Source organism: Puma concolor, chromosome C2 (genome assembly GCF_028749965.1).
Source record: "Puma concolor isolate L17-30 chromosome C2, mPumCon1.1.hap2, whole genome shotgun sequence".
Taxonomy (NCBI): Eukaryota; Metazoa; Chordata; class Mammalia; order Carnivora; family Felidae; genus Puma; species Puma concolor.
The window spans coordinates 137,657,018-137,670,452 of record NC_141675.1 but is presented as its reverse complement, the minus strand read 5'-3'; the positions used below and the strand labels follow the sequence as shown (position 1 = coordinate 137,670,452).

The 13,435-nt window shown below is 31.0% G+C and overlaps 1 protein-coding gene across 2 annotated transcripts in view; it reads right to left on the bottom strand.

Moving 5' to 3' along the window:
• The window catches only part of NCAM2 (neural cell adhesion molecule 2), a 526,095-nt gene that overhangs the window by 35,485 nt on the left and 477,175 nt on the right, over window positions 1-13,435 (bottom strand). Inside the window, exons 15-16 of one of the 2 annotated variants that reach the window (XM_086675773.1) lie at window positions 12,743-12,923; window positions 730-6,458 (exon numbers count right to left, since the gene is read on the bottom strand). In XM_086675773.1, coding sequence (XP_086531899.1) covers window positions 6,352-6,458; window positions 12,743-12,923 — 288 coding nt within the window. In that variant the 3' untranslated portion in view covers window positions 730-6,351. Of the gene's footprint in view, window positions 1-729; window positions 6,459-12,742; window positions 12,924-13,435 lie in introns of those variants that run through there. The other variant, XM_086675772.1, reaches the window with a different exon arrangement.

Below are 13,435 nucleotides of genomic sequence, written 5' to 3'. Positions count from 1 at the left end.
CTAAAACAAAAAACAAACGTAATGATTTATTAAGAGCACAGGACCTGGATTCTAAATGTGACTCTACATAAATTATTCAACTTCTTTAGGCCTCACTGTTCTCATCTAAAACATGAGAGAAATGATACTTACTTCCGAGAGGTTTTTATGAGGAGTGATTGAAATATTGCACGTATGGCATTCCACACAGCGTGTGACACAGTACACGTTAAAAAATAAAACCAAAGCCATTTTTGTTTCATACCTTGGGTGTGGATGAGCAGCGGACCCTAGTAATTTTCTACAACTTTACTCTTATGATGTTTAAACCGAATTACAGTTAATACATTAACCAAGGAGATTTAAAAAATCTCTTTAAGTATTTATATCTGCCTTTATAAACGTTTGCTAGCAATGGAAACTACTTAACAATTCTTGCATTATTAAAGTTATTAACTATATTCCTGTATTCTATTAAGATAATGTCTGATTACTTTGGCCTCCTACTAGTCATCGACATTTCTAAGAAGACTCTGGAACTAGTTTACTATGAAAGAAACAGTATTTAGTAGTGTTTCTAAATTATTTTTGCAATATGAGTCTACTGATGATATATTATTTATCCCCAAATAGAAGTCACTCAATGATTATACATTTATCACACTGAGACCTTGGATTTGATCAAGTTAGAAATGAAAACACACAAGGACATAAAAGATTTGTACCAGTAATAAAGAAAACACATATAACGAAGTTTTTCCTCAGTTTTCTTTATTACAACAATGGAGACACAGAGGTACAGAAAATAAAATGACATTTAATATACTATGAAACACATGCATAGGATTACACATAGTGCTGGATATTATGTCGGGGTTTTAAATAAGAGATGATATTGAAGACAATACATTTATAACGCACATTTTTTTCAAGAAAATAAGCTATGATGAAAACAAATGTAATTAAAATGGTCAGAAACAGTCACTTTAAAACACAAGTGTTATACATAAAATCAGTGTAAGATGTGAGAGATATAAATATTCTGAAAGAAGTTCATGAATCATGGATGTTACTTAAAATAGCAATTTTAATTGCTTGCATTAAAAAAAAAGATTAGCTAAGAGATTTATTTCATAGTATCCATTTAGTTCACATACAGAATAAAAATAAATATGGTATAATTAAGAAAAAGATTCCATCTCTTAATATATGCAGTGTTCGCAATGTGTAACTGTTATCCTTTTTATTAAAGTGGAATGATAAAGAATAACTTAATTTAACTTGAACATACACACATTAAGAAATTTTACAATATACCTAAACTTAATACATTCAATTAGTTAATACTTCAAATGAAAATTAATTCTACTTGAATGAACCTATCTTTAAAAATTAGGTAAAATAAAAGTCCAGCAACGAAGCCATTGGGACATCAGTTTGCAGTTCAGATCAGCATAGATATAGTACTCTCACACATATGTGCTTTCCTTAGTTATTTCACTTTTTTTCAATTTAGGCTGTGAAATTAGTTAATAGCCATAAAGGAAGAGTGGATTACTACCAAAAATCTTTAAGCAGCTCATAATCTTAGATAAGATAATAAGACCAAAGGTGTTTGGAAAACAAAGGATTGGTATTAAACTCCTATCTCTGTCTTATTTCAGAACAATTAAATTAGATTTAAGATTACGGATTTTTTTTACCTTAGGTAAGAATTGAGATGTTGCTTAATATAGTGTTATAACCTTTATGTATTTCATCAAGTGTTTAAGTACAATAAATGAGAAGGAAATAATACTACAGCTTTATATTTAAAAGTTAAAAAAATGTTAACTCTAAATTTTAATTCTACCAATTTAAATAGTAAACCAGAAGAGATCAGGTTAATTAGATGTTAGAAAGATATTTGGTTTGTTTGTTTAGTTAGTTCTTGAAATTTACTTGCTAATATCTTCTGAATTATAATATAATTAGAATTATAGTATTAATAGTGATTAAATAATTCTCTATTTTTTTATGACATAACAGCTGATTTGGAAATGGAATTTTTACCAACTTCAAGTTATATTGAAATGATTTCAAGGTCTGTTTGTAGAATATCTGCATCTCCAATCATGTGAAATATGCAAATTTGAGCTATCCATTCAATGCATTAGCCTTTCAGAAGGTTTTCTGATATATATCCCTACCACGAATGCTAAGATTTTAAAATTTACCAGCTGATCAACAGAAAAGGAGTAGAAAAAATACACCCTATTCATTCATGGTCAGAAATTGAGAAGGAGGAAACAAAACCTAGAGGGGGTGGGAAAAAGAGAGAAAGACAGAGCAATAGAGACAAAGAGGAGGGAAAAAAAAGGGAATATAGGAGAGAGAAAGAGAATATTAGAGAGAATGAATTGGAAAAAAAGAAGAAAGGAAGAAGGAAGGAAGCAAGGAAACAAGCCAAAATTAGAGAAAACCTACTTCATTTGTACTTATTCAAAGGTTGTTTTGAGCCATAATAAAATACATAAAATGATACAATTAGATATGACCTTCATGATCTTATATCTTTATTCATTAAGTAAAATTACCATATAAGGGCTAAAGAAGATTATAAATAATATTTATTTACATAGTATTGTAACACACTATTTAAAGCTCTTAATGCTACTAATATCTAAACCAAAACCAAACAGGTGGAAATTTTCTGATAATTTTACATGACTAGAGAGATTTCTCGACTACTTCAAACTGAAAGTATTATTATATGTAACATTACCTAACTATTCTTGAAAATTAAACCCAGACATACTTAATGATTGTATTGGTGATATAAATATCTTAAATCACCAAGATAATTTGTAATTTCAAAATTTACTTTTCCATTCTTAGGGTATGTATACCATATTAAGAAATAAAATACTTTTCAGATATCTAAAAGAGTTCATTCAGATCCCAAAAAGATTAATTATGTCTTACATACTGTATTTTCTTAAATATAAATGAATAATCATAAATCCATTTGACTCAAACTATACAACCTATGAAGTACTGCATGTACTTGCATTTTTAATTCTTAATTTAAAAAAATTCTGTGTATTTAATAGTAAAAACGATTTGCAATGAAATTATTTGTGCATGAATTCATTTTATATATACAACTAAAATTATACAAAACTGTTAATCCAATGTCCAGACTATATGTATTTATCGCATTAAAAAAAACACTTAAGATACTTTAGGCTAAAAAAAAAAAGAGAGAAATTAAAAAAAAAATAAAGCCATAAGACATATTAACCTTGTCCATGTCTATCACTAATGAATACATATATATTCATTTGTGTAATTATTTGGAAACAGTAGGTGTGTAGCATTTATAAAATACAGTTATTCCCAATGACTAATATGAGAAGAAAGAGGATGAAAAATGGCCATTGACCTAAATTGCCCATGTAAGAAGTTTCGTAAGAAAGAATTTACTGCTATCTCCTAGGCATAGCCTGTTGGCATATCTGGCCCATGGTATTGGCAGGCCAGTGATCTGAGAAATAATCAGAGTTTTGTCTGAAGTAGAGGAAACAGTAAGATTAAATGATAAAAGGAGACAAGAAGATAGACAAGAAAAGAGCTGAGAGGAGAAAAACAAGGAGATATTCATGTTTATATAAGAAGTTAATCCTCGTGCTCCATATGCGGATACAATAATCATCCTTAAGTAAATCAACCTAAATTTATAACCAGTATAATATGATCAAAACAAACTTCTGGAATGATTTAATATTTGGAGATATGATATACACATCAACAGACATAGACACATACGTCTGATTATATATAATGATTAACATAAAACTTACCTTAACACACAGTTCACATTTTATATGTTTCAGGCAAAGGATTTTATTTTATTTAGACCTATAGATAGATACTAATTAGACTGTCAGATTACATGGTTGCATATAACAAAACTAAAACTCAGAGACTTAAAAAGATAATTTAGCAACATTTGCATATTTATTAAGATTTTTTTAATCTGAGAAGATAATTTGTAATCTCTAAGGTCTCATTTATTGAACTGTTTTAGCTGTACTGTTTAGAATGTTGTGCTTTCCTATTTCCCGTGGAAATAAGCTAAACACAGAGCTTGTATGTTAAGATGTCTGAAGATCTATTTTCAAGAATTTATGCATATCTCAGAACTGTAAAATAACTGCTTTTCTAATCATAACATTTGGTCAAATGAAATGTTACTTATTAATTTCAGGATTAAAAACTTGATCTGGGGCACCTGGGTAGCTCAGTTGGTTAAGCATCCTACTATTTCAGCTCAGGTCATGGTCTCACGGTTGTGAGATCAAGCCCCACACTGGGCTCTGTGCTGAGCCTGGAGTCTGCAGCCTGCCTGAGATTCTCTCTTTCCCTCTCTCTCTGCTCCTCCCCCACCCCTAAAAAATAGTTCAGGAAAAAAAGTTGATCTGTACTGAGATGTTTACAAAGAATAATGAAGAATTTAATAAGTGTAATAATTATGCTGAGACAATAAATTTTTAATTTTAAATTCTTTTCTCAACTGTCAAAATATCACTTTAGGTACCATGTAAACTTGACTTTGAGCATTCTTCATACCACTGTTGGTTACTTTGAGTCGTAGAATGTTAAATAAAAAAAATCAACTCTGTTATCTTATGAAAGACATATTCCATATTCTCCACAAAATTATGTTGCTATCATATACTAGCCTAAATAATTTCTACCGGACTTTCTTGTGGAAACATTTATCTTCTTGAAAAGGTCCAGTCAGATTATGGTAAACAGGAAATATTGTTCCTCGAAGAGTTATTGGAACTCTTTTCTTTCCTAGCGCTTTCTACATATTAGTAACCAACAAATCTACATATCTTCTCCAAAAATACATACTGTGCACTTATAATTGGTTAATTAATAATTTTAAAATGTTGGCTATGGTCTTCTTAAAAACAGAACATTCCCCAAACTGCATAAGTCTGGATATTCCTTTGTCTCAGTGGAAGAGAAAGGAAGGAAGCAAAAGCATGTTTAATCTGTGGCTGGGTTACTCCTGCATTCTAAAGGTCTGTTGCTAGGTGAGAAGAAAAAAGGACAGCAGTGGACAGCAGAGTTTAGAAAAGATAATGACAGACTACTAAAGAGAAATCTAGCTTTAGATCTTACATTATAGGATCCTGTAGCTATTGTTTTAAGGAGTAAAAGAATACTTTCATGAAACAAAATAAATAGTTTTTTGATGAGTGAATCTCAAAGCCCAAAATCCAATAATTTAATTTCGCACATTAGTATGGTCACTCTTGTCATATACATAAACCTGCTTGCTTTCTAATTGTCCTGAATGAGTAGTAAGAATCACTTGCTAGGCAGGGTGTGGTTAGAAGTGAAAAACACAAAACACTTTTCTCATTTTATAATGAATGAAAATTGAACACTAACATCATTGCTTGTGATAATCCCTCAAATATAGCTTCCTCTGAAAAATGTAGTAACACCTCCTCATCTCAATTTCATCTTCTTGCAAGCAGTAGCTAAAATATTTGCTTCTCTCTCTGGTCTTTACAACAAAACGGACCCTTTGTGTCCAGGAAGTTGTAATAAAGAAGTATGCATATATGTTGTGAGAAAATCAATACTCGATGCCAACTCATAGCACAATCCATATCCAGTGAACAGAGTGCAACTTTTTAAACACATTCATATTTAAATTACTAAATTGGATATTTTAAAGTTAGTGTTCAAATTTAAAAGAAGAAAACTATTTCATTTTTATTTCTTATGATATTTTAGGTCAAAAAAATGCAAATAGGCAGCACAGTACGGATACATATCTAATATAATAAAAGCTATTAGCTTTTGTTGTATATAAATGGTAAACACCATGAAATTTTATAAACGTCCATAAAGTGGGAAATTTACATTTAAAAGAATAACAATTAAAACCAATATAAAAGATCCACAATTCTACATAATAAAATACAATGTATGGTCATGGATATTGAATTATTTTTGCAAAATAATCAAGTGAGAGAAGATTAGATGTAGCAAATGCTTAAGTTCCAAGTAAGAGTGACATGATATTTAACAAGGTCAACTTTAGAAACTAAAGGAAACTTCAGAATGAAGCAAGTTATGCAATGAACTGCATCCGGGAAGAAACAATCCTGATTCTATTTCTTTCAGCGATTTTCTGACAAATTATCTACTTTAAAGGTTGACAATTTGGGGAAGGGAAAATAGGCTAATTGTTCATGAGTGAAATACATGCATAATTAGTTGGACCACAGAAAAACTTTCATCATAATATGAGATTAGCCTTGTAAATTTGCAGGGCATAAAAGTAAATATCATATAACAACAACATTAAAACATCCAAGACAAACTGAGGGCTATAATGAAAGAAAACCCAGCAGCATTCAGCTGCCATGACTGGCTTCCATTTTCGCCTTTATTCGCTTCACAGCATTTATCTGCATGACGGAAATTGTTTTTGAAAATAGAATAAGAATAAAATAATTAAGGAAAAAAAGAGTAGAGTTACAACATGAAAGTAAAGAAAAAGAAAAAAAGTGACAGTGGGAAAGAAAAAAAAAGAGAAAATAATTAATGCAAGATTTACACAAAGCCATTACAAATTCCTACAAAAAAAATTATTTTGATACAAGAAAAAGAATGGCTAAAATCTGTATACAACTTTTCTAAATAGTTGTCACATATTTAAAACATAACTGAGCCTCAATATTAATAAAGTTTATTTCACATAAATCAGACAGTTGTTCTGTCATTGCTTCTTTAGAAATAAGTATCTTATTTATTCTCTATTGAAGATACAACTTATGAGTGAGAAGGCACCTGTCATTTCACTGTGCTACTGGTAAATTCACATTGCTACTGTAAATATGAACTCATCATATTCTATAATGTTTACCGATATTACTTTTTGCTACCATCATATCTGAGAAGAAATATTTAATAAAAGTAGTTACATTTTTAACAATGAATAAACTACCAAGATATATCCATGAAAATGACATATTCATAACGGAAATTTGCCATAAGGGTAGAAACAAGGAGCATTGACCCAACTGACCATAAGCATGGTCTAGACATATGTCATTGTACCACTTTAAAAATAATTTTGAGAACAAAGGATCATGAAAATATACTTTTTCATTATGTGCTAAATTCAAAGGAATATTGTTTTGGGTATAGTATTAATATTTAGCATTGACTGAGATTTCCAAATAGTTAAAATAAAGGTCTCTCCAATTTTAACTGAACTTTAATTTCACCATTGTTTTAGAATTTCTCTGATGTATGTTCTGAACAGATCATAAATTTAACTTTAAGAAAACATGTTTGCATTTGCCATGCACTTGAATGTGTTGTTTTTGTGTTCATGTTGAGTTATTCAGAACTGCAAGGGTATACTAGTGTGGCTTGGAACTAGACTGAGTGCCATCAAAATATTTTTACTGTACAGTTCATTAGAAGTATAATGAAAAACACCATGTAAATACACACACACACACACACACACACACACACACACACACACACCTGAACATTTTTAACAATTTATTTAGTGGTGGTGATTTATATAATTTCTTTGTCAGCTTCTTATATTTGAGGAACTCTCATAGATGCGTTACATGCTTGAATTCAGATGATGGAATTGTTTTACCATCAGATCTAAACAATGCATGAATGGAATTGTCTGTCATCAAATTATATTGATAATGTTAAAATTAGACATGTGTTCAATTCATAGCAACAAAATCAGAAAAAGGAAGCAATTACTAAAAGAAAAATGGTCTTTTTTTGGTTAAAAAAACGGTATTAAAAATGTCATAAACCAAAAGAAATGGTGGGAAATGCTTTTCAAAATAAATTCATCTCCAAGGATTTTTAAAAGAGTAGTATATTTAGTAATAAAAATTACAGAATGAATCAATAAATGTCATTTTATCAGGTTCTCATTTATAGATTTATAATCATTTTATAAGAATTTGTCATAACTATTCAATATTCTCATTGTTTATAAATAAATGAGATGGAATTATGCTGTATGAATATTCCAAAAGGGAATACAATTGTGATTTTGCACTCTATTTCTATGTAAATCAACAAATACATCTTTCAAAATAAACACGTTGAGAGTGAAAATGAGAAAATATTATTCATCACAAAGTATGTTTTAAATCACAATAATAAACTATGGAGAAATGTCCGCTAATGTACATGCATAGAAAAACCATTATTATCAACGTAATATGTAATATATGAGTTTAAGGTGAGCATATTGTTAAAAAAAAAAAATAGCTCTTCAGCCCAATGAATACATGTACTCTATATGTAGCCTGTTGCTTACCAAAAATTAAATACATGGAATGCACATAAGCGATGACTTTCCAAATTCAAAAGCCCATAAACTTATTTAGACAATTTACAATGCATGCCTCCAAAAATGAATTAAAACTAATTTGTAAATTTCACATCTTCTAAAACTTGAATAAAAAGACTTAAGTTCTACTAGTTTATTACAGAGAACTCATTTCAGATTTGAGCTTGAATTTATAATATTTATTTTAAAATGGAATAAGAAATTATAAAGCCACAAGAATAACTTTGATGAAGATGTATGAAGATCATTTTCCTCATTTTACCAATACGTAATTCTAACTCTATAGGATATTGTGGGTGTAAAGGCTCCCAAATTCACCATCACCCATCACAGTCTTTAAAACCGCCCCATGGGGCGCCTGGGTGGCGCAGTCGGTTAAGCGTCCGACTTCAGCCAGGTCACGATCTCGCGGTCCGTGAGTTCGAGCCCCGCGTCGGGCTCTGGGCTGATGGCTCAGAGCCTGGATCCTGTTTCTGATTCTGTGTCTCCCTCTCTCTCTGCCCCTCCCCCGTTCATGCTCTGTCTCTCTCTGTCCCAAAAAAATAAATAAACGTTAAAAAAAAAAAAAAAAATTAAAAAAAAAAAAAAAAAACCGCCCCATGAAACCTTCTACAGTTAAACTGAACAATTTTTAAACTATTTATAGTTAAATAGTTTAAAGGCATGCCTTTAATGTGGCTTTCCACGAGGCTTTAGCAGTCAGTGGATTCTTAAATATGAATAAATCTTTTATTATTTCTCCTTTTCCAGGAAGTGGCTAATTGCTTTGTATCAGCAACACAGTTTAATGGGGGAAGAAATATGTCTCCTATCTTCTCAGATAGCTTTGTCTGACTTCTCCTTGACCACATGATCTGCTTCATCAGCTGTGAAACACATTGCAGCTTTTTTCATCCTAAAGTCCTTCTGACACTGTTTCCCCTCCCTCCCTCTCTGCTCACCTTCATAACTACAGTCTTCTTATTTTTCCAGGAATTCTACAACATCTTACTCTCACTGGGTATGGTGGTGTGGTTTCCTCTTCCTGTATAATATCACAGTTCCTTTGGGCACAACTCTTAATCCTCTATTCCTTAGTAACCCAAGAAGTACACCTTGAACATTGATGCTGCACTCATCACCCTTCTAGGGTGACATCAATGAGTATTTCAGACATCAACTCTTTTTCATAGAGATAAGGCATTACTCATTGTGTGATTTTATCCTCACCCAGGCCTCAAATACCATTCGCCTGTTAATGTTATCATCATAATGTATATTTCCAAGCTATGGACTGTCTTCTCATCTTTACACACACACATATAACTACTACTTGATATTTCAAACTTAATGGATACCAAACTGAAAAGAAACTCAAAAGTCATCAATATCTACTGAATTGAATCTATTACACATGTAAGCTTAACCTAAATACACATTGTGTCCAGGATTTATTCATGGCTTTCTTTTTCTACTGCCATCATTATTTTTTCAAGCATTCCTGTTTATCCATCTCTTTCCTTTACCCATATGAGCAAGATTAATCTGTCTATAATGCCTATCTATTCATAACACCCCCCTGTTTCAAACGACTTCTTCCTGTTTTCAGGATCTCTTTTAAAAGTGTTTATGTAGTTTTCAGAAGACCTGGGATTATCTGGGTCACAGGTCCCTCTCTATCCTTATCTTTGTTCACACGGTTCCAGGTTCTCTTCAGTAATGTTTTTTCAGTTCCTAAAGCAGATCAATTTATTTTTTCTTTTAGAGATTTCTTCTATATATGACACCTTCCCCAGAAGGCTCATTTCCTGTGGGTTTCTTCAGGAAAGGTATTTTCTAAGGGAACGCTTCCCTTGCCCCTACCTAACCCCTACCCTACCATCACAAGTTAGGTATAATTGCCAACCCCCTCATGGCAGCATATGGCACCAGCCTGTCTCTTAGTTGTAATTGTTTAGTGGTCATTCCAACGCTAATTTTACGGTTATCTTCCCTACTAGATTGTAAAGTCTTTGAGGGCAGGGGCCAGTTTTCTACTTCTCACAGGTCATTCCTTTATACTCATTTCAGTCCTTGTCACAGAGCGAAACCCCAATAAATAAATATCTGGAACAAATGAATGAATTTTACCATTGAAGAACCAGAAGTAACTCGCTTGGCTATGAGGAAATGCATATTGAGAGAAATTAAGTGACAACAGCAAAGCTGAAACTATAAACCATAATTCTCTCCATTTTCCTTCTAGGTACTGCCTGCCCACAATGTGATTATGAAATTGGAATAAAATATGTTTTTATAGTAAATGTATCATAATATATCTTAGATATTTTTGTGCCTATATATGTATGTTTGTGTGTGTATAGATGTGTGTATATATACAAACACACATACATATATATGCATATATATGTGTGTGTATATATATATATATATATATATATATATATTTATTCTTATTTATTTACCCTATTGTCCATACCTATTTTTGTTTTTTATTAACAATATTTTTTAAATAAAATAGTAAGGACTCTGGAAGTATAATATAAACAAACCTGTCTAAAATTGATTATTTGTTTTACAGTTTGTGTTTTACTTATAAACTGTTATTAAAATGTCACCTTCTAACTTCATACAATATTAATTTTTATCTTGATAAAAACAATTATTTCCTCCAAACACATGAGCTAAATTAAAGATTTAGGAAAATGGGAATACACAGTTGCAAGCCACCTTTGAAGATTCTGACTCATTCAGAATCATATTTATATTATGTTGCTGATATTTGCATAGAGGATAGTTATTACAAACATAAAACATTATAATTGTAGAGTTATTGATGTATCAAACTCACAGAGACAATGAACTTGATAGCATATTCAACCATTCTTCTTGGGTCTATCATCTTATAAGGGTATTGGATTTGTCATATGACTAAGTAGCTGACCTTGAACAGATCCCTTAACTTTCCAAATTTATATTTGTAAAATGAGTATAAGCCTTCCTTGTTCAATACAGATTCAGAGATATATGAATGAGATAATGGGATAATAAATGCAAAAGTGATTTGTAAATTTAAAAAAAAAACATTATAACATGATATCAAAATTAGTTCTAGATGCTCCCAACTTCCTACTTTCAAATTATACTTGGAGGCACTTATTAATTAATGTTACCAATACAAAGCCAAAATATCAATTATTTTTAAAACATATAAGCAACAGTAATTATTTTATAACAGAAAGATTAACTGTATAAAGATGCTTTCAATTAAAAACAGATGTGCGATATCACAAAATCGTAATAATGAGATTAATATCCATTTGAAGTTACAAAAGAGTTAAAGAGCATGACTGAACTGACAAACTTTATTTTTTCCCAGTCTCAAAAATGTTATGTACCAATACTGATACTCTAATATGACTTCAATAAGCCATGCTTATGAATATGCTCCTTTCAGCTCTACATATATACATATGAAGAATATATGTATGTTACGTATATTTCTACATATTTGCATAAAATTTACCTGTAAATATTATAGATATATTTAAAGGATTGATAAATGTTAAAATATAACCCATGTGACAACTCAAATAAGACTACAAATCAGGACAAATTCTTGCATCTTTACCTCTATAGCATGTATCTGAAAAAAAAAATGTTAATATCCTTCCTGTGGACTTTGATAGTATTGCTAGCATATAATCACGGAAGCACTGTTACTTAATAAAGGCAGAATCCACCAGGGTGCTATGAATACCAATATAGCATGTCCTGCAAGGTTGTGAGCCTCCTTGAAACTCTAGTTATAGTTTTTTTCTGGGGCTACCTCTGTGTCTGTTTCTGCCTTACTATGTGACTGATTCTATCTTTCTAAATTCAACTTGTTTGATCCGTTATGGATGGTGTCATCATCTTTGACTGCATTTTCCCAAAAGTGAAGGACCAGCCTTCACGTGTTTGGTAGAGATGTTGTCTTCTTTACAAAAGATTTTCTGGTCTCAAAAGAACTCTTTCATGTTGATTTTTGACACTTCACTCTTACCTTCCATCCTGTCCCTCTGTTCGTTCTCTCCTCACTACTTCAACCACTGAAATTGTCATGGTGTATTTACAAGTTAATAATAACCCCGTGGCAAGAATGATTTAGGAAATCTTGAGTAAGACATGTCACAATAATCATGATTGGAACTCAGAATTTACACTTCCTTCTATAAAATTATAGAAGAAATATATATAAAAATATCTTTATATATATACAAAGATATATAAAATTTTCCTTAATTGAATATTAAGGAAAAATCCACAGGAGTTGCAAAAAGTTGGTATCCTATTTGTTTTCATCCTAAGAAAGCATAGAGTTTTGCTTACCTTTAATAATGTTGGGCTTTGGTGGCATGCTGAACTCATAGACTGTCGGTTCTGAATATCCCAATCTGTTGGCGGCTGTAATTTGAACTTCATACCCCATTGTCCACTGTAGATGCTCCAAAATAATGTGGTCTTTATTTCCCTGAACCTTTTTCTCTAGCCACTGATCTTCTTTATCTTTCTGTAGAGGCAACACAAATATATTTTGTAAATACCCATACACTAAAGTTGTGGTTTTTAAAAAATTTAATTTATCTTCAGGTGGAACAAATAGTTTTATTAATAACAAAAAAGATATTTTACCATTGACAGGGATAAATAAAGTTGCTTTATCAATGAAATCATTTCTAAGAATTTTCTATAAAAAGTGTAATGTTTTTATTTTAGCCAAAGGGTGATGATTTCATAATTAAGTCTTGACAATTCAGTGGTTGATAATTCATCTTTGTTGATTTTATTTTTATTTCACAGACATCAGTTTGCTGTTTAGCCACTTTTTGACTGTTAATAGTCATATAAACAGAAAACATTCAACATGATTTATAGAAAAAGCCTAGTATATCCATTAAATTAATTGCCAGAGACTATTGTTTAAAATTTGAGGTGTGTGTTGGGGGACATAAAATGTAGCCTGGATATTTTTTATATATGTAATTTACCACTAGTATTTTTATTATTCTGGTGTTTTAGACT